This window comes from Lagopus leucura, unplaced genomic scaffold, assembly GCF_019238085.1.
Source record: "Lagopus leucura isolate 7727_CA_CO unplaced genomic scaffold, USGS_WTPT01 Super-Scaffold_73, whole genome shotgun sequence".
Lineage (NCBI taxonomy): Eukaryota > Metazoa > Chordata > Aves > Galliformes > Phasianidae > Lagopus > Lagopus leucura.
The window spans coordinates 97,238,521-97,259,929 of record NW_024962252.1 but is presented as its reverse complement, the minus strand read 5'-3'; the positions used below and the strand labels follow the sequence as shown (position 1 = coordinate 97,259,929).

Genomic DNA, 21,409 nt, shown 5'->3' with positions numbered 1-21,409 from the left:
TTATCTCATCAGAAAATCATGATACTGATACCACATTAATCTGCTGTGGTTACCATAGCACCTGTCAGAGGTGACTCTGAGGAAAAGAACAGAAAAAAACAATGCATTTCAGCCATGGGGCAGGAGGGAAAACCAAAAAACATAGAATCAGAAGTGCCAGCAATTTTCCCAAATACAGTGTTTCCAAAGACCACTTCAGCCCACACACAAGTCTCTATGATGCAGGTACTCCCCAAGCTGCTGCTGAGCATCTCTATGACAAAATGAAAAGAGGCCCAAAAGAATACACTCTTGGAAATTCACTGTAAACATCTAATGGACTACCTGTTGAAAAGGGTTTTATTGAAGAGCAGATGTGTGATTTTGTTTTTCAACTACTGAAAAACACAGTCTGAGAACTTGTTAAAGCAACTCAACCACGCTCAGTGGCTTTTCTTTCCTTTTTTCCTTCTATTTACACTTTGGGCACAATGCTATGGATTTCCTATTTTATCACTCTGTTCACTATGCAGGTGTATTTCTGGGGTCACAATGTGAAAGCATGAGGGCTGCTTAATGACCAGAATTCAAGGTAGATTTAACTAAAAAAAAAAAAAAACCAAACACAATGTGTCACAAAAGGAACCTGGCTTCTTGTCACTTGGTAACACTAACTGTACCTTGCTGCCCTCACCTCTCATTGAATCACACAGCCCAAAAGCACTTCCCTTCGTTTGAGTGGCTGCTAAAACAGAAACATTCGATTCAATTCCATGCTTTAAAATGTCAAATCAAAACCCCCACTACATGAGGATGGCTTTGTTACAAATCACAAGAGAAGTAAAGTTGATCATAACAAAAATGCCACAGAATTCCTAATTTTCTTTCTGCTCTCTGGAGTTTTCTGTTATTAACTTCTTCAGTGCTTATTGAAACGTTCCTACAAAGTGCATCTTTAAAAGGCAGTTTATTTTTTTAAACACACACAGGTTCACATCAAAAATAAAGAAAAATACTTCACAGACAAAACACCTTCAGCACTACTTGGGTCAAGGACACTTTTCCCCAACCATCAATTTAAAAAGTCTCAATGACTTTGTTGAGAATTAAAATCTGAGCAAGTCAGTCAATCGGACTCAATCCCAAGATTTCAGGTAAGAAGAAATAGCCTCCTATGGCATGACTGTGATTGTGACTCAGGAAGAGGACATGGTGCACATACCTGAGGCTTCAAAAGAACAGTTCTATCACGATGCCCATTTGTTGGCTTAAAGTGATAGGTTTATTCCCTTCTTTGGTAGCAGTTGATCAGAAGTCAGCAAACTATGCAAATCACTAAATGAGAGTTCTGCCACTCCAAATGTTGTTTCACAAAGTAGGTGAAACCAGAATAATAAACTTAGTGACAGAGAATGTGGAAAGAGGGAAAACACCATACATCTCCTGAAACAGACCTGGTCCCTTAGTTCACAGACCAGTACACACATTTCACTTGTTATACGAAGGACAATGTAGATTAAATGCTTTTAGTCATAACAATAAATTTCACCAACAATACTGAAATGCAGCAGTTTAATCTCCAGCAGTAAGGCTCTCCTGGAAATGAACACATGGTGTCCTTGTGCTGTCTTATGTCAAATGATAACCAGCTTTTCTTGGAACATTATGCACACTCATGGTAATACAGTCTGGTCACTGCATTAAATCATGTACCTGACCTGCTTTTTAAGTGTGTCTTTTTAAATGTATTACAGGTAGAACTGACTTCCCACCAACTCAGGCCTAGTCAACATCCACACATGCAGACTTTGAATCATTAGTAACAGCTCGTTTAAAAAAGAAAAAAAGCTACCGTTTCCACATACCTGAGGTCAATGCCCTTTTTTAAATTGCCCTCATAATAAGCCAAATAATATTAGCAAGCTATCTTGATGGCTATTTGTCTGGTTTGCACAGACAGAGTGCCAGACCAGGCTTGGCAGTGGCCTTACTTTCTTGTGGTCCTCCATAGCTGTGAGCTGTAAGTGCTGCACACAACCTCAGATGCAACCAAGTTCATGTGAATGACATCCTGGAATTTTGTTGTAATTATTTTGAAAGTTTCTCTAGCACTCTTGGATTTTAGTCTGCACTGCATTTTGCTTTCAATATCCTGTTTCTTCTGATTAGTTCTGCTGTTACTCTTGCTATTCCAAGTCAAACAGTATCAACTTAACCTCTTGTATACAGCAAGGCTTGATTCAAAGAAATCAGACTGCTTCCTTTCATTGGCTGCCCTTGGCTTTTGGGGAAAGAGGTCCTCTAAGTAGAAATGTTGCAGTAAAAAATTGTGCCTGACCTCACCCATCTATGAGCCTCCCAGGTAAGCCATAGGGCTGTTCTTTGGTTACTCCTTACCTTAACTGAGATGCACATAAGCAATCCGGGTTGAACAACAAATGACTTCAGTTATCTAAGCACAAACATCTCTCAAACATAAGCAAACAGAAACATACCGGTACACTCCATGTTTCTATATCTCACTATGCTGCTCCATATTTACTTTTTGGAGAAAAACATTCATAAATCCAATACTTGAAGTGCCTGAGTGTCCAACAGTAAGACCTTTAGTCCATCAGTAATTAAGATACTATTGCCATGTATGCTCTCCTGTTAGATAACTCTAATAATCCCTCCCTCAACAAATAACCCTGGCTTGGTATCTGCAGCACAAGGAGGACTTTGCTCTTCAATTCAGCCTGCTGTTCACCCCAGCAATACCCACCTTCAACAAAAAGCAGAGCAAGAAAATATTTTATTGTTTGCCATTTTAGTGATATGACACGGATGTAACCTGATAATAATGCATTTGGTAATACTGAAATAAATGAACAAGGAAACGCTATTCTAAAACCAACTTTTGGAGTTGAAAATACCTAAGATCATAAAGATTTGGAGGCTCACGTTGTAAATGAGAGCACTGAACCACATTGCTGCATGTGCCCACGCTGCTGCTGTGCTCCAGCCACATCAGTGCTGGGAGGTTTTTGTCCTTTGGTGCTATGGAAGGCAACAGGAGAAACAGGGAGGTGATTGTGAAAATCCCACACGCTTGGAAAACTTTAAGGCATTTGTATTAAGCATTGAAAAGGTCAGAAAAATGAGCTATATGTGGGCTTCCAGTTCTCTGGTGGTTCATGCAAGCTAAGGTGCCAGCTCCAGGAATTAACTCTTCACTAACTGGATCACAGCATGGTGCTCAAACATTCAGAGCTCCTTCCGAAGCAGTCAGGTCACCTCCAGTTTTGCCACTCACCAAAGTGAGGATACAGGTCTGCAGGTGGGACTCGTCCTCTCTGAAACATCTTGCTTCGGCCATGAAAATGGCAAGATATCAGAGACCATGTACACAGTTCAGTTTCGGTTCTGCACATAAAGCCATGCAAAAAACTCCACAAAGGAGGCCAGAGGCAGAATGGCAAACACAGGAGCTACTTAAGTCACCTCGGTCTCCTCTCACCTTCCTATTCACATGAGATCACATCCTATAATGACTTTCTTCAAAGGAATTAGCTCTTCCCAGCAGCTTGGGCTTTCATTCCCCATGGGAGATTGGCTCTTCCACCACCTAAACTATCTCATTAGCAGTAATTCCTTAGATACAGTTTAAGCTGATGCATTACTAGCTTAATTCCATTATTCCCAAGACACTAGGAAGGAGCCATAACTAAATATTTAATTCTCCTTTTCAATATTTAAGCCTAGATTTGCATCTCGTAATCTATTCCAGCAGTCATAATGTGAAGTACACATACAGCTCGATATTTTTTGAATTAATGATTCCAATCATTTTTGTTGATCTTTCCCAAGCATATTCAGATAATGAGGTTCCAGAAAAAGAGCTTAAGAAGGTACCGACACGGGGGCTCATCAGGAGAAGCACAGAAGGCAGCTTCTGTTTGGCTGTGTGATGTATTTGCGAGCAGGAGCTGAGCTGTGATCACACCACACTCACAAGCTCAAATTCAACTCCTCTAAGCTGAAAAACTTCAATAATTAACCACAGAGGAAAAAGGTGCAGAAATAAAAGAGAGAAGCAAGGCACAAGCCACTGATGTTCAAAAACTATGTACTTTAATACAGGTGAGAAGTTTTGAAGAAACAACACCGGAGAACGCTGGCAGTCTTTACTGCTTGAACACCAAAGCTTTGGTTTGCTTCTGCACTGCTGACATTTTCTATTGCGGAAAGGCCTTAAGAGAGTCCAACTAGTTTTTCTAGAATATCTTGACCTGCAGCATCCCAGTTCCCAGCCAACAATCATCCCTGGTGTTCACTTCTCTCTTTGGCCTTCACTTCCTATCTTAGCTAAAGCCATGGACTCATCAGAGCCCACTCCTTCACACAGCCATCCAATACCACACTTTATCACTTCTCTGACACATCACTCAACCATTTGTCATTTAAATCACTGAAAAGAGATCTTCACTTTTAGGCTTGCAAAGTTCTCAGCATACTGTGAAGATAACTTTGGCATTAAAACTTCTCACAATCATGGCCACTGCTTCTTCCATTCCCACCCAGACAGGACTGGACTCCATATTATAGAACCACAGAATGGCTTGGGTTGGTAGGCACCCCAGAGATCATCACACTCCAACCCTCCCTGCCACAGGCAGGGCCACCAACCTCCAAATCTGGTACTAGACCAAATATCTAATATTTACTTGCCTTAAGCAAGAAAACCCTGAAAACACAACCATACCCCATGCTACTCCACTGCTCATAAGAATTCTGTCCCCTCCTTCTTGTCACTGATAACCTAGACTTCTCTGTCAGCCCATTGTGCTCTACTGTGGTTTCTTCCTCATTTGCTTTAACAGCAAGTCCTCCAGCCCTTCCTCAGTTTTCCCATGGTCTGCTTGCAGCCTTCTGACACATCTTACTGCACCCCTTTCTCAGACCTGACTCCTCTACATGCCATCTGAAAGGACTCACAAAACACAGCACCTCTGTTTCCCAGCTCACATGGTTAGCTCAGCATTCCAAAACTACAGACCGCAGTAACAGTCCCAAACTACCATCGCTGAGGCCTCTACAATCTTTCATGGCATTCTTACATAATTACAGATGCTTGTGTTCTTCAGCAACTGCTACATAGTGACACCTTCCCACCACGTTAACCTTAGGTAGGAAGCTGGCACACCCACAGGGTATCATCATGTCATTGCCAACCATAACCATCTGCTAAGTGCATCTTCTCTTGGGTCAGCTAAAGGGTAGTGATTAAGGACAGATGATGTGCACACTGTCATGCTGATGCTCCTTTCCCTCTTTCACTCATTACAATTCAGAAAACTTGAGTGTAACCAAGTTGCAGAATAAAGCTCTTTTTACTGGTTGCACCTCTTGACAAGAAGAAATAGCAAACAGCAAATAAAAACATCAATTTGCATCCCACACAAGACCAAGACCTGTTATTTTGAAGCTCCATTCCTCTTAGCATGAACTTCACATGATCCAAGAACACAGATCTGAACCCAAATCTTTATGCACTGATCCAATACCAACACTGGAAATAGCACAGTGATGATAACGTACATATGCACTGATACATACATCCAGAGCTTATTTTATGGGAGAAAAACTGCATCAAATCAGACAATTTTCCCAAAGGAAAAATCTGCTAAAGGGTCATTAAATGGGTTCAAGGTTTTGGACATGAAAAATGGCAAAGTGAAAAAGTCATATTCAGAACAGTTAGTTCACCTTTCCAAGTCAGCATTCAAGTAGATTCACATTGGATTCAGTCTCTCCCCTTATAAAGAATGAGGTGAGACACAGTACAACCTCCCTGGGCACACCACAGCCTCACCTCCCCTCACAGGTCTTTCAGCTTGTGTCCTTCCTCATTATCACTTCACCTTGTCTCACTTCCCCTATGTTACACTGATAGCAGGTATTTTGTCAAAACGTTCCATCTTTTGCATCTCAACTCAAACAAGCATAGATAGCTAAGAAGTTTCACAGGCCCCATCATCTCCTGTGTGGATGACTTGTAAACATCAAGGAAATGAAGGTTCCAGCTGGCTCTTCACTGTCTCTTGTTTACTGCGGCTGCAGCTAAAAACACTCCAGTCACAAGTTTCACGTGAAACAAAGCAGCTTATTTTATACCTCTGCCCTTTGCATTGCTAGATTAATTTGAGCTGTTGAAAACTCTGCTACAGATACTAAGGCATGGATTGTGCAAGTAGTTATTTTTAAAAGGCAGCATAATGTTGGTTCTAGATTTCCCAAGGTGCTGATCAAGATTTAAAATATGAAAAGCAATTGGTAAACACATAGGAAGAAGAATTTACTGCAGGGCTAATGCATATTTTGATGCCAGCTGCACCTTCTGCAGGTAAAGACTGCATATGATCCTCCCCTCGCATATCCAACTAATTACATTCAATAACAAAATGGAATATATTGAATACAAATACAAGAAACAGAAGTAAAAGGTTCAAAATCATAAAGACCTCGTGTTCCTCTATGACTTCCTGAACTAAAACCAAATAGCGTAGAGCTATCAGAGCAGGAAATCAAGGAGGAATAATAATTAGAAGCAAATGGATTCGTGAACTGTGCAGATACAGCACATAACAAGAGCTGGAATTGGGCTCAACTTAACAGGACCCCAAGGCCCAGCCATTAAGCAGGCAGTGAGTAGCCACCAGCAGCCCAGTGAAGGCAGCCCTGTATGCCAGCAGCAGCGTGCCTTGAGGACTATCACATCTCTCTGTAATCTCATCATTCTGTCCAGCTACTGGACATTCTGAAAGGATCTTGATGAGAAGCTGTGTTCTGAGAGGAAATGTATGGGATCCTCCAGTCAAGCCCTCCAAATTACAAGTCAACAGTTTAATGTTTCTAATGATTGTTTTAGAAAACGAACCTTTCGATTAACAGTAATCAAAACTAGCGAGAGCCAAAATGCATCAACCACCTAAACTGAGCTCCACGCAAACTTCTACTCTATGAAGAACACCTACTCTTCTGCCAGCTGACAGGCTTTGAGCCATTTTGCAAATATAAGGACAAATGTCATTGCAATTTTGTATTGAATTAGGGAAAGCAAAGAGTAAATAATTATTACGTAATTGAACCTTCAAGCTCAAGCTCACAACTGATTTCAAAATAGTGACTATAAAGTCATTAGATATCACTTTTATTATGTTATCCAGAGATACAGCCTCTGCAAAATGGATTTGGGATGTTAACTTCCAGAAGAATAGTCGAGGGCTTTGACAATAGCACTGAAATGATCAAACTCCTTTCAGATCAAGCCAGTGAAAAAGAACAGCAAAACGAAATCACAGCAGAAGGGAGAGGAAAAAAAGGAATATCAAAATCGAAACCAAAGCCTGTCAACTAAGCAATGGCACAGCATGCAATCTGAAAACAAACCCCTCCCTGTCACACGATTCATTCCAAGGCCCGTGTTCATGACTTATTACACCATTAGCAGTACTATTACACCATACAGTGTAACTGCTCCATAATGCAGGAGTTTCCCAATAACTATTCATTAACACTGTCTTCTCTAATTAAAAATGACTCATGACATAAGTTGCATTGTATGACTAAGCTCAGAACAAACCATAGCACATTTACAGGCACACATGAGATTAAATTTAACTCTCCACAACAGCACGTTAAAAACTTCGGCAACAAGTGCTGCAGAGCGAACACCCAACTGGAAAGTCCCTTTCAGCTCATATAAAGGCCCTCTGTCTAAAAAATACTGCAGCACTCACAGCAATAACCCATAAAGATAAGCATGGCTAAGAGAAGACAAGGGAGACCAGTATAAGGAAAAATAAGACTGCTGGTCCTTACAGTTTGCAATACTTCTGAAGGAAGAACAGGGGGATCCTCAGCTTATAGCAGCGCATGATCTAGCTGTAGGTGTCCCCGCTCACTGCAAGGGAGTTGGTCTAGATGACCTTTAGCTGGGTGACTTCCACCTCTGGCTTATTAGTTGTTTTCACCCCCTGTCACAGCCACCCTGTTTGCTGCCACGCACTCTCCTCTCTTTTTTTTACCTCTGAGCACATCACAGCTTCAGCACAAACCTCTCCACACTTACCAACACTTTGAAGTCCTACGCTGCCTGTTGTTGGAGGCTGAAATGCATACAGAACCATGGGATCTAGTGAGGATTTAGTGAGTACTACTGGTGATAGGTGGATGATTGGACTAGATGATCTTGAAGGTCTTTTCCAACCTTGGTGATTCTGCGATTCTGTGATCACCAAGGCTGGAAAAGAACTCCAAGCCCATTTAGTCCAAGTGTTCCCCACTAAGCCATGTCCCTCAGCACCACACCTACGTGTTTCTGGAACTGAAACTGTTCATGGACAGTGACCGTGCTCCACGTGCAGCCTGTGCCACTGCCTCACCCGCTCTTCCAGAGAAGGAATTCTTCCTGCTATCCAACCCGAACGTCCCCTGGTGCGACCTGAGCCCAGGGGTAACGTTAGAGATTGATAAGTAGGACGGCGTTAAAGGCAGAGCCGAACCACGTTTAACAACGAGGGGTGTCGATGACAAGATCGCACGCGGACCCGCACAGCTCAGCTCAGCCGCTGGACTCCGGCTGCCCGACACAACGCTCGTCTCTCACGCGATCGGACCCCGCCGAATGGAGCCCCGCGGCGCTCCGGCCCGCCCAGCCGTTTCCCCTCCCGAAGTTGCAGCCGTCCGCCGAGAAGCGCCCCAAAGTTCCTCGCACCGCCCTCCCAGCCCACACCGCTACCGGCAGCCCCGCGGCGCCCGGCACTCACCGCCGGTTCATGGGCCGCACCCGCACGGCCACCTTTACAGAGGCCATGGCGCGGCGCGGCCCGGCCTCGTCCCGCCGGGACCGAGCGCAGAGCCCGGCCTAGGCCATGTCGCTATGGAGACCCGCCCCCGCGCCGCCCTGCCCCGGCCGCTATGGGGGCAGCGCAGGGACAAACAACGGCGCGAGGCGCCGCTCCGCCCGGCCCGGCCCCGGCTCTGCCCCGCCTCTGGGTGGCTCCGCTCTGCCGGCTGGCGGCCCCGGGACGGCGGGGCTCCTGGAGGTGGCTGTACACAGCTACGGACATAGGCGCCTGCCTCTCCCTGTCCGCGTACACAGCGGATGCAAACCTGTCCTCTGCGTTATCTATGGCTATCTGTGTTCTAGATAGGTATCTGCAGTATCTGTGTATACAGCATGTTCCGGTGCTGGCGTCGGTGCTAGTATCTGTGGATATCTGTCTCTGTCACACATCCACGGTATCTATAGGGAGATCTGTATCGATCAGTACTTCATAGAATCATAGAATGGTTTGGTTTGGAAGGGACCTTTAAGACCATTCAGTTCCAAACCCTTGCTGCAGGCAGGGACACCTCCCCATAGAGCAGGCTGCTCACAGCCCACCCAGCCTGGCACTGAGCACCTCCACGGAGGGGACATCCATAGCCTCGCAACATGCTCCAATGTCTCATCCCCCTCAGTGAGGAATTGATTCCTAATATCTAGCCTAATTCCGCCCTCTTCCAGTTTAAAGCCATTTCCCCTCATACTATCACTACCTGCCATTGTAAAAACTTCCCTGCAGGCCCCTTCAGGTACTGGAAGGTTGCTATAAGGTCTCCTCACAGCCTTCTCTTCTCCAGGCTGAAGAGCACCAGCTCTCTCAGCCTGTTCTTGTAGGGGAGGTGGTCCAGCCCTCTCATCATCTCTGTGGCCCACCTCGGGACCACTCCAACGGCTCCATGTTCTTGTGTTGGGGTCCCAGAACTGGACGCAGTACTCCAGGTGGGGTCCCACAAGAGCAGAGCAGAGGGGCAGAATCACCTCCCTCGACCTGCTGGACACATTTTTCTTGGTGCAACCCAGGACATTGTTGATTTTCTGGGCTGCAAGCACACATTGCCAATTTATGTTGAATCTTTCATTAACCAACACCCCCCAAATCCTTCTCCTTAGGGCTGCTCTCATGCCATTCTCTGCCCAGCATGTATTTATGCTTGGGATTGCCGTAACCCAGGTGCAGGACCTTGCACTTGGCCTTGTGGAATTCCATGACGTTGGCATAGGCCCACCTCTCAAGGATGTCCAGGTCTCTCTGGATGGCATCCCTTCCTTCTAGCATGTCAACTAGATCCACACACCCACACACCTGTATACATTTCTAACTGTACTTTTGCCACTCCTGCTGCCTGCAGAGCTGAACAGGAGCAGTCCCTCGTAGGTCGCCAGTTCTGTGCTGAGTTACCAAAACCCAGCATGGCTGCACATATCCTTTATCACTTTATCACAGATCCTCCTGTAAAATGGAAATATATTCTGCTTCCTATAAGCAGTTTCCATTACAGATGGAAGTTGGGGAAGCTGATGCACATACATCGTGGCCAGTGTAAAGAAGCAAGACCTATCCAGGCTCTCAGGACTTCTCTGTACCCCTTCGCTACTTCAGAAATGTATTTCTCCCACCAGGCTGAAGTATGAACACTACCACCAGCCTACTGACAGCAGTGCCAGGTTTGGTTTTGTCAGCAGGACTCATTACACCTTGCATGGGGGCTGTAATTGGCATCAAGAGGCTGGAAGCTACAGAGAAGCACTGAATTGTATTTCAGTATAATACAAATTATAGCCAGCAAAGTAGCAGAAAATGTGGGATAGATTAATCCACTCCATAAAACTAAGCAGAACTCAGTTAAATATTGCTCTGGTTAGAGACACTCAGCATCTGCACTACTTGCCTGGCTTTACCCACCATTCACATGGAGAATAGTTTTGTTCCTTGGACTCATTTCTGTCTGTGGCTTTCTCTCTTCTGATGGCATTGTCCCTTTGTACAGCAATGAGTTAATAATTGACTTGAAGTTAGTATCCTGTCAGTGACACATTCTCACACCGATTATGTAATGCCTTTTGCAAAGTCACAAAATTAGTTGTATGAGAAGGGACCCAGGAAGAAGCCTGCTTCTTTATGGACATGTCCTGTGATTAAGCAGTTTGGTGGATGTTTGAAGGAGTCTGAGGGCTTAGGAGAGTCAGCCTATTCACAATCTAGCCAGAATTAAATATTTTTGAGACCTCCATGCATAAGTTACAGTTTGTAGATATCAACAAAGAAAAAGCAAATGTAAAGGCACACATGCATATCCACAGAAGTGCATCAACCTCTGTTTCTTAAAAGCCCACTGGAAAAAACAGCTGTCAGTTTCTAAGTACTAAGTATTTTACACTCAGAAACAGGTGGCAAAGTCTGTAAACCAAAGTTGGAACCAAACCCGAAGAACACATTCCAAAATATTTCTCTACTTCCTTAGCAAAAAGTCTTTAGAAGTAAATGCATCACTCAGATCCAGTCAGTGAAACATATTCAATCAGTGCTTTTCCTTGCATTATAACAAAGTCTCTTTGCTACCTTTCACTCTTGGTTTGGAGAACATGTTCCACCTGCTGTAGAAGTTAGGCTTGGACACAGAGATGGGATCTTTGGTGTTCCTGTGAGCCTCCAGAGGAGATAAACTGGGCTTCATCTAAGCCTTCATCCATAGCCTTCTGTGCTTCCTTCTTACTCTTGGCCAGTTTAATTAATCAGACAGCCATCTCCAGAATCCCCACTCAGCTGCGCACTCAGAGCCTGCATGTTTTACTTTGCAGCAGAAAGCTCAGTGCTCACTAGCTAAGTTTCAGGAGTGCCTTCATACTCACTTGGCACAAAACACGTGCCCACACATCTCTGCTTTGAACTCACTCTGATCCCAGTCTAAGCAGAAACAAAACCAAGTAGCACATGTCCTCTGCCAGATTTGCAGTGGGCACATGGTTCCTTCCTGCTTAGGTTTTTCTGCATCTGTGCCCAAGCCAACATCACATTTGGCCACACACGTGTCCTGGCCAACTTAACAGGCAATGGCTGCCCCTCTGCTCACACAGAGGATGCAAAAACTTCCTCAGGTTATCCTGACGGAGTATCCAAGTGGAGCCCCCAATGGCTAAAAAAGAAAGGATTTTGTTATATTAAAAATAAAACCATGTGTTGTACGCATCCACACTAAACAAGTAGAATTATCCAATTTCCAGCAGGACTCAGCAGGCAATTTCAAGTAAATAAGTATCAAGCTGTCAGCTTGAAATTCTTCTTTAGAACTGTGGGTTTTGATGAGTTATTGCCAGTACTGGATTTTGGCATCTTCCTCCTTGCTCCTTCCAGTGGTTGCCTTTGAGTTTTCAATGAAATGCTGGGAGCAAGGACATCAGTCGTTCAGCCAGTCCTTCTGGCATGGTGCTGCTGGTGGCTCAGCTCAGAGCATTTGGGACAGCCTGGGATGGTCACACAGACCTGTACCAACTCAAGAGAGCAGAGGACAATGGCATCACCTGGTGCCATTGGTGGCTGTGTCCAGGTGGAATCCTGTCCTTGCCACCAACGGGGAACCCTGTACAGCTTTCACTCAGCAGGTCCATTCCTCTCAAGTCTTCATTTACATCCAGCCCTCATGCTGACCTCTGTGTTTGCAATGACAACAGAGCAGAACAGAACTCCTGTCGCACGTAGCAAACCTCCACTAAAAACCTGCTCGTGGCTCACCCAGCAGCTGGATATATGTGGTTAATGCCATCCTCCCTCCCATGTTGTCCCTTCCTGAGAATCCCATGCCCACCACTGGTTTGGGGGCGGCACCAAGATGCATTTGCACTGGGAGTTTGGGTTCTTGGAGCAGAGATTCCTTCCTTTAGTTTCCCACATTGAGCATCGAGAGCAAATCCTCTTCTGGACTGCACAAAAGAAGGAACAATTTGTAGATAACTTTTGAGTTTTGTCATTTGAGGGAATTAATCAAACCTGGATGAAGCACCCATTCAGACTGCTGGATACACTGTACCATTGTCAAGTGTTGTTAGACTGAGCCAGAGATGAATCAGAAATGCTCCAGCCGAAGCTGAGCTGAACCAAGAAGTTACGGGTCTGCCTCCCTGCTCCTTCGATCTACTGCTAATTGCTTCATTAGTGCTTCTGTGAATTGATTTTCCTGCTGCTGCATTTTCCACCTACCTTTAGTTTCCAAGCATTTTAAACATACCTCATGTTGGAATAATCAAATAAGGTGAAACAAATGCGCTGCTTATATCCAGGTATATTTGATAGGAGACCACTTCAGCCTGCGCAATACAATCATCACCTCAAGTCGTAACCATGAAAACAAAAGCACTTAATTTCTATTTTATAACACAAAGGAGAGATGTTCTCGCACAGCAGAAAAAGTCTGTCCTGCACAGAAACTTTTCTCATTACAAAGAGCACTCATGAGTTTCACAGGGTACATTGCAGCATTTCAAATGCATTGTAGGCTTCTCTGAAATGAGGTTGGTTTTGTCCCCTCTTGTTTCACTTTCAGTTAAGGAGCCTGACAAGAAAAAGTATGGTACATAGAAGCAGAAATGAAGAATAAGTGGTTGTAGTTGACATTTAATTTCTGCACAGTTGGAAAGAGAAATGAGACTGTCTATTGTTCGAACCATTATTTTTCCCAGCCATCCAGCAATTTGTTGTTTCTTTATTAAGTATAATAGGGAGATGTTCTGATAATTTGTCCTTAACAACTTTTTATTATTTACAGCTCATGTACAGTGGCAGCCTCCGAGCTCCTTCCTTTGCTGCATTTTCTGTTATATCACTCAATTAACACAGAGACAATCTGTTATGTCGAAAGGTAACACGACAGCGCTTGATAAGCAAGCAAGCCACAGAAAGCACTAATAACTTCTAATGAATTATCACAATGCTGTGTTCTGAGATGTTCTCTCGCTGGCACCCCGGGATTTACACGGCACATTAACACACAAACTGTGTCTGGATGGTGCTGCTGAGATTAGGAAGTGTCACTGCTTGGTGTCAGAAACAGCTGCACACCTCACGGCTTTCCTTATGGAGACCGCAAAAACAACAACTGTGAAATAGCATTTCTAAACAGGAGAAATTCTTCCATTTGTCTCCATTTTACCTTGTCAGCAAGAGAGAGAAGCTATGAGGGGCACTGTGCTCTGATTGCTGCTCAGTGTCCAGGTTTAGGGCAAGAGAGGGTCCATCATGTCCCAGCCCTGGGGAGCAACAGGCTGCAGATGCGTGGAAGAAACTAAACAGCATGAGAAGCTCTCCTGAAGGCCAGAGGAGGTTTGGCTGATGTCATACAGGAAGTAATAATTAAGCTTTCATTCTGTATTTCTGATGCTATTTCTGTTCCTTCTCATGCAGAAGCTCTCCTTCCCTCTTCCTACAACAGCTTGGGATGTGAATTAGTGAGCAACTTCTACTGTGGGTTGGGAGAACTGATGATGAATGGCACTCTGCACATAAAGTACAGCTGCATGAATCTCACTCTTCATTGGCTCCCTCATCTTTATCAGCTACTGGAATTCCAGTGGAAATTCAAGTTACTATTATTATAGCCAAACAACAACAGCAACAACAGAACCTAGGAAAATATAAATGGATATGAAGCCTGAAGTAAAACTCTAAATCACTGAGCAATCTTGTATTGACTTCAGTACAATTTTAATCAATATCTGCAGGGGCAGACAGACAAATGTATTCTCGGAATAATGTTCCCTGAGAAAACACTTTGAGGATTTGGATAAGCCAACTTTGCTGAGAAACAGATTGCTCTTGTTAGTATAGAGCACATTTATTTCTTAATATGCTATTCTATGTGAAGTCTTGTTGTATTTAGTGTTAAGATTAGGATCAGTGGAAAAATAGACTGAGTCCAGGTCAGCCTTCAGAGGAAGATAAGGCCTTATCTGCAACCCCCAGGGAGAGAGCTGGAGCAGGCCTGAACTGCTGAATATGCTAATATTCATAAGAAAACTATTTCAGGAGGTACTTCAAAGACAACACATACATCTTCAAAGGATCTACAGATTCCGCTCAATTGGAATGAAATATTTAGGCACTCTGGAAAAGCCATTTTCCTGATACTTGCTCATGAAAAATAAACATAACCGGCTTTCTAAGAAGGCTCAGAGCAAGCATTAGCAAGCCAAGTCTGCTGCCCAGCGGGAGAGCAGGAGAGTCACGCTGAGAATTTCAAGGGGCAAAAAGGGAAGGCAAAAACATAAATAGCAAACAGAGGCGGGCATGTGATGACAGATTGCTATATGGGGCCGGGAAGGGCAGGCGGTCTCTTTCTGAAGAAAGGAACACATGGGAAGCGCTGGTGCGAGGAGAGCCACGGCCTGATGAATACAAGCTGTGTTCCTGTGTGGGGTGGACAGGGGGGATGGAGCCCACCAGGGGCACATCATAAGCAGCCCATTGCTTGCATCCAGACCTGCAGTTCCTGTCGGGCCCCTGGAGATGTATAGAACTGACTCTGCTTTTTTTTCTCTATAAGATAAAATAAACTTAATCATGCCAATGGCTTCAAAGGCCGGATTTGCCTGAGTAAGAAGGAAGGACTGCAGGACATGGCCTCTTTTGAAGGACAGCCAGATAGGTGGAGTTGCTTCAGCTGCAGACAGATCCCCACAAAGCGCAGGCCTTCATGAAGCTCTGGAGCGTGTCCAGAGAAGGGCAGCAGAGCTGTGAGGGGTCTGGAGCACAAGTGTGATGGGAAGCAGTTGAGGGAACTGGGGCTGTTCAGTCTGGAGAAGAGGAGGCTCAAGGGAGACCTTATGGCTCTCTGCAGCAACCCGAAAGGAGGCTGTGTGAGGCGGGGTCGGCCTCTGCTCCCAGGGAACTGCCATAGGATGAGAGGGGATGGCCTCATGTTGTGCCAGGGGAAGTTCAGGCTGGCTGTTAGGAAACACAGGCTGCCCAGGGACTGGTGGGGACACTGTCTGTGGAGGTGCTCCAGAGCCGTGGGGATGTGACACTGAGGGACGTGGTCAGTGGGCATGGTGGAGTTGGGTTGGGCTTGGGACTACTTAATTCTTAGGGGTCTTTTCCAACCTTAATGATTCTTTGATGTGCCCAGGTGCCAAGCCTGCAATAGCCATTAGAGATGACTGTCGATGACTCCTCTTCATTCAGCCATGCAAAAGAGATTTCATACACCGTCCATGAGCAGCAATGGAGATCTGCAAACATGTTCATGGAACAGCTCTCCCAGAAAGAACAGATTTAAGAATGGTACATATTTAAAAACACACATACACACACACACACACACACACACACACAAAGTGTTTTGAAGAGAATATAGCAAGAAGCTAAATACCAGAACACCAGAAAAAGTTTTTCCTTCCAGGTTGCCGGTGTTATCTGGTCCTAGTTCCCTTTAGAAATAGCCTTTACTAAGAAGGAACTGCTTAGTTATCAAGCAATTCTTCAACTTGCACATGAATTACTTTTTAATAATATCTGCAAAGGACATTAGGTAATGCCTGCCGTAATCTGCACTCAGATCAACTCAAATGAAGTATTCTAATGAAACTGCAGCTTGTAATTTTTACTTCATTGTGTTTCTTCAATGTGATAAAATTAGATTAGGATCACACAAAGCAGAACATGAAAAACAGGCTTTGTGTGTCAGTAATTGCATACAGACGATGTCTTAAACATGAATGAGAAGCACGCACATCCAGAACAAATGCATAATCCATTCTCCCTCTAGTGGTCAATGTTTCCCTTCTTAGGGGAAAAAAAAAAAAGAGCAAAGAATGGCTAAAACTGCTCTTAGCGTGCTGATCCTTCTCCTCTGCTTAGTGCCTCACTGACTGATGTACCATCGCTGGTCAATGCCAGTGCACTGACATCCCACATTCTCGTGCATGAGCTCCACCAAGAATCATCCATTTTAAAACCACAGCCAAAATGATGTTGTTGGAGAGAGGCCAGCTGCATTTCAACTCTCTGAACGATGGATCCAGCAAGGAAGCTCAGAAAACATTTCCACTCTGCCATATAATGATTACATTAAAGAGTCACCATTCTTCAATAGAGTTCCAAACAGAAGAAAAACTTAAAATACAAAGTGATTTACTCTAAGTATTTCAATCACTTTGGTTTCCTATGTTTGATATGAGGGATAAGCAGTGCTACCATTATTTAAAGTAATATCACTTTCTTGAGTGGCAAAAGTTGTGCATAAACAATAAAACACTACTAGAGTATTTTGGTAATACTTGCCTGTATTAAAAACCACCGTGACAGCATTTGTGTTGGCTATGAGAAGTGTCATTGCTGCTACGATGATTACAAAATTTACATGGGATGTTGCTGTACATATACTTTCAGATGATAAGTATTGCCATCGAGGAATTATGTTTCTCCTGCTCGCCTTGGGATAAATATGGTAATATTATTATGGGCAATAACAATTTTTGCTGCCACATAAAACGTCCGGAGCACCCACTCACACAAGACAGAAAGCCCATTGCGGTAGTGGTGTTGCAGCATAGCTCCTTCTGTGCAAGGAATTCACAGCCCAGGTAGGGGAGGATGGTGAAGATGCATGGAAAGGAGATACCACAGTAAGAGCAGAGGGCAACAAGCACATGGGAACAGAGGTTTCACAGACGTGCTTGCAGCTCAACACCCAGGTCACGTGGCGTGATCACAAGGAGAAAAACAAGTGGTTGGCATGGTGGAAAGCCAAGGAGCATCCCCTTGCTGCCCCCCCATCTCATCTCATCCCTCCCCTGGCTAAAGAAGAGCACAAGGCTGACAGTATCACAGCACACATGCATCTGGCTCACGTACCTGCCCAGTCTGGCGTACTACAGAGAAACTTGTCCTGCCTCTGAACAAAAAGCTGCCTGCTCGTGTATGAAATTGATTCCAGTAAGCCAGTAAAATACTGAAATTTAAGTCAGTGCAATTTTAAGGTGTATTTACCATTTAAAGGCTGAAATGAAACACCTTGTAACAACGTGTAGTTGGAAGACACGTCGCTAATCCCACATGGAAAAGCTGCAGTAATCAGGATGCTTCTGCATGCTGGTAGCCAAAGAGAGGCAGAATGCTCCATTCCAGATCCAAGCACCCCTCTGTGGTGATGCTGCACTCCCAGAAGCCATAGCAAAGCAGGGTGATGTAACTGAAGGGCCAGGTTCAAAGTGAACACTGGGAATGGAGAAAGAAAGATGAAGAAAAGGGTGGCTGGGCAACTCCGTAGCAGGCAGTCTGTGCATGGCCTGTCATACCATGGAATTCAGCACAGCCAGCAGTCTTCCACAAATCAAGGTAAAAGTACTCCTCCTGGTGCAGGGCCTTCTAAGAAGTTTTAATATGGCTGATAGAGCCAATTAAAGAAAGGAGGGATTTGAACGTAAAGTCAGGATCCTTAGGAGCCTAGCAGATGTCAGGGAAGCTCTGGACAGTGACAGCTCTTACAACCAAATAAGGATCAAATATTCAGACACTTTGCTTCCAATGTAGCCCTAAATTACTTGGCTCTTTGACTAATGGTAGTTGGCTTGGCTTCTCCACCACAGATGTCTTCCACTCGCCACAAAGTCAGTGCAAGTCAGAGTTGTCTCCCTGAGGAACGACATCCGCCCCATAGCATGAAATAGAGAGGCACAGCAAGAAAGTGCTTGCCCTAAGAGAGAAGCAGCAGCTACATCTGTAACATGCTCCACAGTGCCAGGGAACCATCTCACTTCTCAGTTTCTCCCTGAATCTGTTTAGATCAGACCTTTAGCACAAGCACAAACACAACTCTTTGGGTCGGTTTGGTTCCCCTCTAGCAGCTCCCATCTGACAGGCAAGCTCTGCCTCTTTTATCTCCCTGTTTTCATGCCTTGCTGGCTGGAAAGGCCAAAACACTGGGCACATTTGCTGAGGCTTCTTCCCTGGAAGCCAGGCAGTACCTCTCACAAGATTATTTTTGCTTCTCTCAAGAGATATATTTACCAAAGGTTAGCACACATTTTTCTTTGGAGGTGATTGCTATCAGCTCCAGATGAGCTTCCCAAGATTGCTATAAGGAAATGTCATCTCACTGTATCTAATTTCCAAAGAGCTTGTACAAATAGCCTCTCTGTATGCTACCCCAGAGCTCCTTTTCACTGCAGCGTTCACAAGTTCTGTGCTGCTTTGTCAGGAAAGCCTCAGTACTTTTTTGAACATTGGCTGAAAAGCTGCTATTTGAATAATTAAGACCAAGATGTAGGTTTGCTGCTTTCAAAATGACTGCAACTGAAGGCATACAAACGGCAGTCCAGCTTTTTAGAGAACCAGCAGCTTCCCAGGGCAATGGGCACTGCTCACAGCGTGGGGGCTCACAGCTCCTACTGATACCCACATCTTCAGCTGCAACATCGCTTCAGCCGAACCGTGCTTTCCACTGAGGCTTTGTAGAAGACATATAGAGTCATTTTAGAAAAGCCATTCACCAAAACTATTTTTCTTGAAGATTAAAGAAGAGAAAGACTGAGAGCAGGCTTTGGACTTCCATTATAATCGACCCTCTGAACTGGCCCGAAGTCTCCTGTAGGAGATTCCAGCAGAGCTCAAGGACGCTGACATTTTTCTCTCTGTTTCACAGGGCTTTTCCCCACCTTGAAAATCCTGGCCTAATGAAGAAAGATTTGAGTGAAAAATAGCTGTTGCTTGAAAAAAATATCTATATTTCTGACTTCTCTGAAATCTTCACTAATAGTTCAATATATTCCTGTTACACATTCAAACAAATGACTCTGAATGAGGGGCAAAGGCCAAGAACTGTGCTCACAAAACTGCTAGATTTCATTACTCTTACTGGGAAGTGATGTTAATCCCTTTGAAAGTCAGCAGGACAACACAAAGTGCCCTATGTAGGACAAACCATCAACAAAATTTACCATTTTATGAATGCACAAACATGAACCTTATGTCTTCCCCACTGTGCAAGCAATAGGAAATACAGCACACGAGTCCAACAAACAGCCTCCAAATGCAGGCTAAGTCCTAAACACTACATCTCCATCCCTGTGACTCCTTCATTAATTCTGCTCACAGGAAAGCCTATCTAGAAAAGCCCTGTCTTAATTTACCATGTTCCTCTTTTGCCTTTTTGTTGTAAAAGCATGAGCATCATTTACCCAGAGAGTGGTGAGGTGCTGGAACAGCTGCCCAGAGAGGTTGTGGATGCCCCGTCCCTGGAGGTGTTCAAGGCCAGGTTGGATGGGGCCCTGGGCAGCCTGGTGTAGCATTAAACGTGGAGGTTGGTGGCCCTGCATGTGGCAGGAGGGTAGGAGATTCACGATCCTTGAGGTCCCTTCCAACCCTGGCCATTCTGTGATTCTGTGATATTAATTATTTAACATCAGAGGGCTGCCAGTCCTTGTCACCTCACTTAGGCTCTCCACGCTGATGAAGCAAACAGCACGTATACTTGTGTGCATGCATTGCATCCCATCCAACTGCATTTGAAGGAAGGGAGGACATGCTTCCAGCGCCGTGCTGTTGTTGGCTGGAGGCTTTTTCAAGCTCTACATTTCTACAGAACGGTTAGCAGAATGACTTCCCGGAATTCCTGCCGCCTTGCTCAGGCATTCATGTTTGCAAATGATAGAGATCTCGTGTCTGCAGAAGGTGGGATTAATGCAGCAGCCCTATTCCTATCATCGGGCTGGCACTGCTGTACTTTCATTACCGTCTCCTGGCAACAAAGCACCCAGGCACTTTCATGAATGCTAACAATTCTCATTCATACAGCCTCTAGACATTTCCTGAGAGCTTTGCAGAAATGAATGAGCCTAGCAGTGTTATCAGCTCCCAGAATATCAGACTCAAACACAAATCATGTGGGCTTTTTTTCCTGCACAGGGAAAGCATTATTAATGTGATTTTATCGAAAAATCACTTCTATTTCTTTCTGGACATATATATTTTTTTTGAATCATACCATATTATTACACACAAAAATATAACAATACAATTTCTGCACCTATTGTGTAGAATAAGCCTGATTTTATCAGCAGGTTTGACTGTATTCGTAGGGTACTTTGATGTTTGGGTTTTTTTCCTCCAGTTTACAGAACAAATGTGTGGTAATGGAAGAAATATAGTACAGGGGATTAAAAGAAACCTTTATTTTAGAAAGGAAAATAATATGTATTTCCATTTTTGAGCAGAAAGATCATTTCATTAATACTAAGACTAAAGAGAAAGATCCAAGCCATTACTTTCACCTGTCTGAATGATGCTACTCTTGAGCCTTCCCAGCATGAAACTAAAGCAAAAAAGTAGACAGAGATACTTCTTGCATTTCATACTGTGAGGAATGCACAATGAGAGATGATTGTGGAGGTGTGGTAGTGAGGGACATAGGCAGCAGCCATTGTGGGGATGGGCTGGGGTCGGACTGGATGATCTTAGTAGTCTTTCCAACCTTAATGAGTCGATGATTCTCTAATTCTATGCAAAAGAAGGGAACAGACTACTACTCTCTATTCTTGTACATGGAGAACTTACTTCTGCCAGCATTTTGA

General features: G+C 44.3%; 1 protein-coding gene across 7 annotated transcripts in view; it reads right to left on the bottom strand.

The window, feature by feature from the left end:
• The window catches only part of KIF16B (kinesin family member 16B), a 134,020-nt gene extending 125,140 nt beyond the window's left edge, over nt 1-8,880 (bottom strand). For 6 of the 7 annotated variants that reach the window (XM_042894453.1, XM_042894460.1, XM_042894469.1 and 3 more), the window contains exon 1: nt 7,843-7,922. In XM_042894453.1, coding sequence (XP_042750387.1) covers nt 7,843-7,898 — 56 coding nt within the window. In that variant the 5' untranslated portion in view covers nt 7,899-7,922. Of the gene's footprint in view, nt 1-7,842; nt 7,923-8,789 lie in introns of those variants that run through there. The other variant, XM_042894440.1, reaches the window with a different exon arrangement.
• Nucleotides 8,881-21,409: the final 12,529 nt, after the last annotated feature.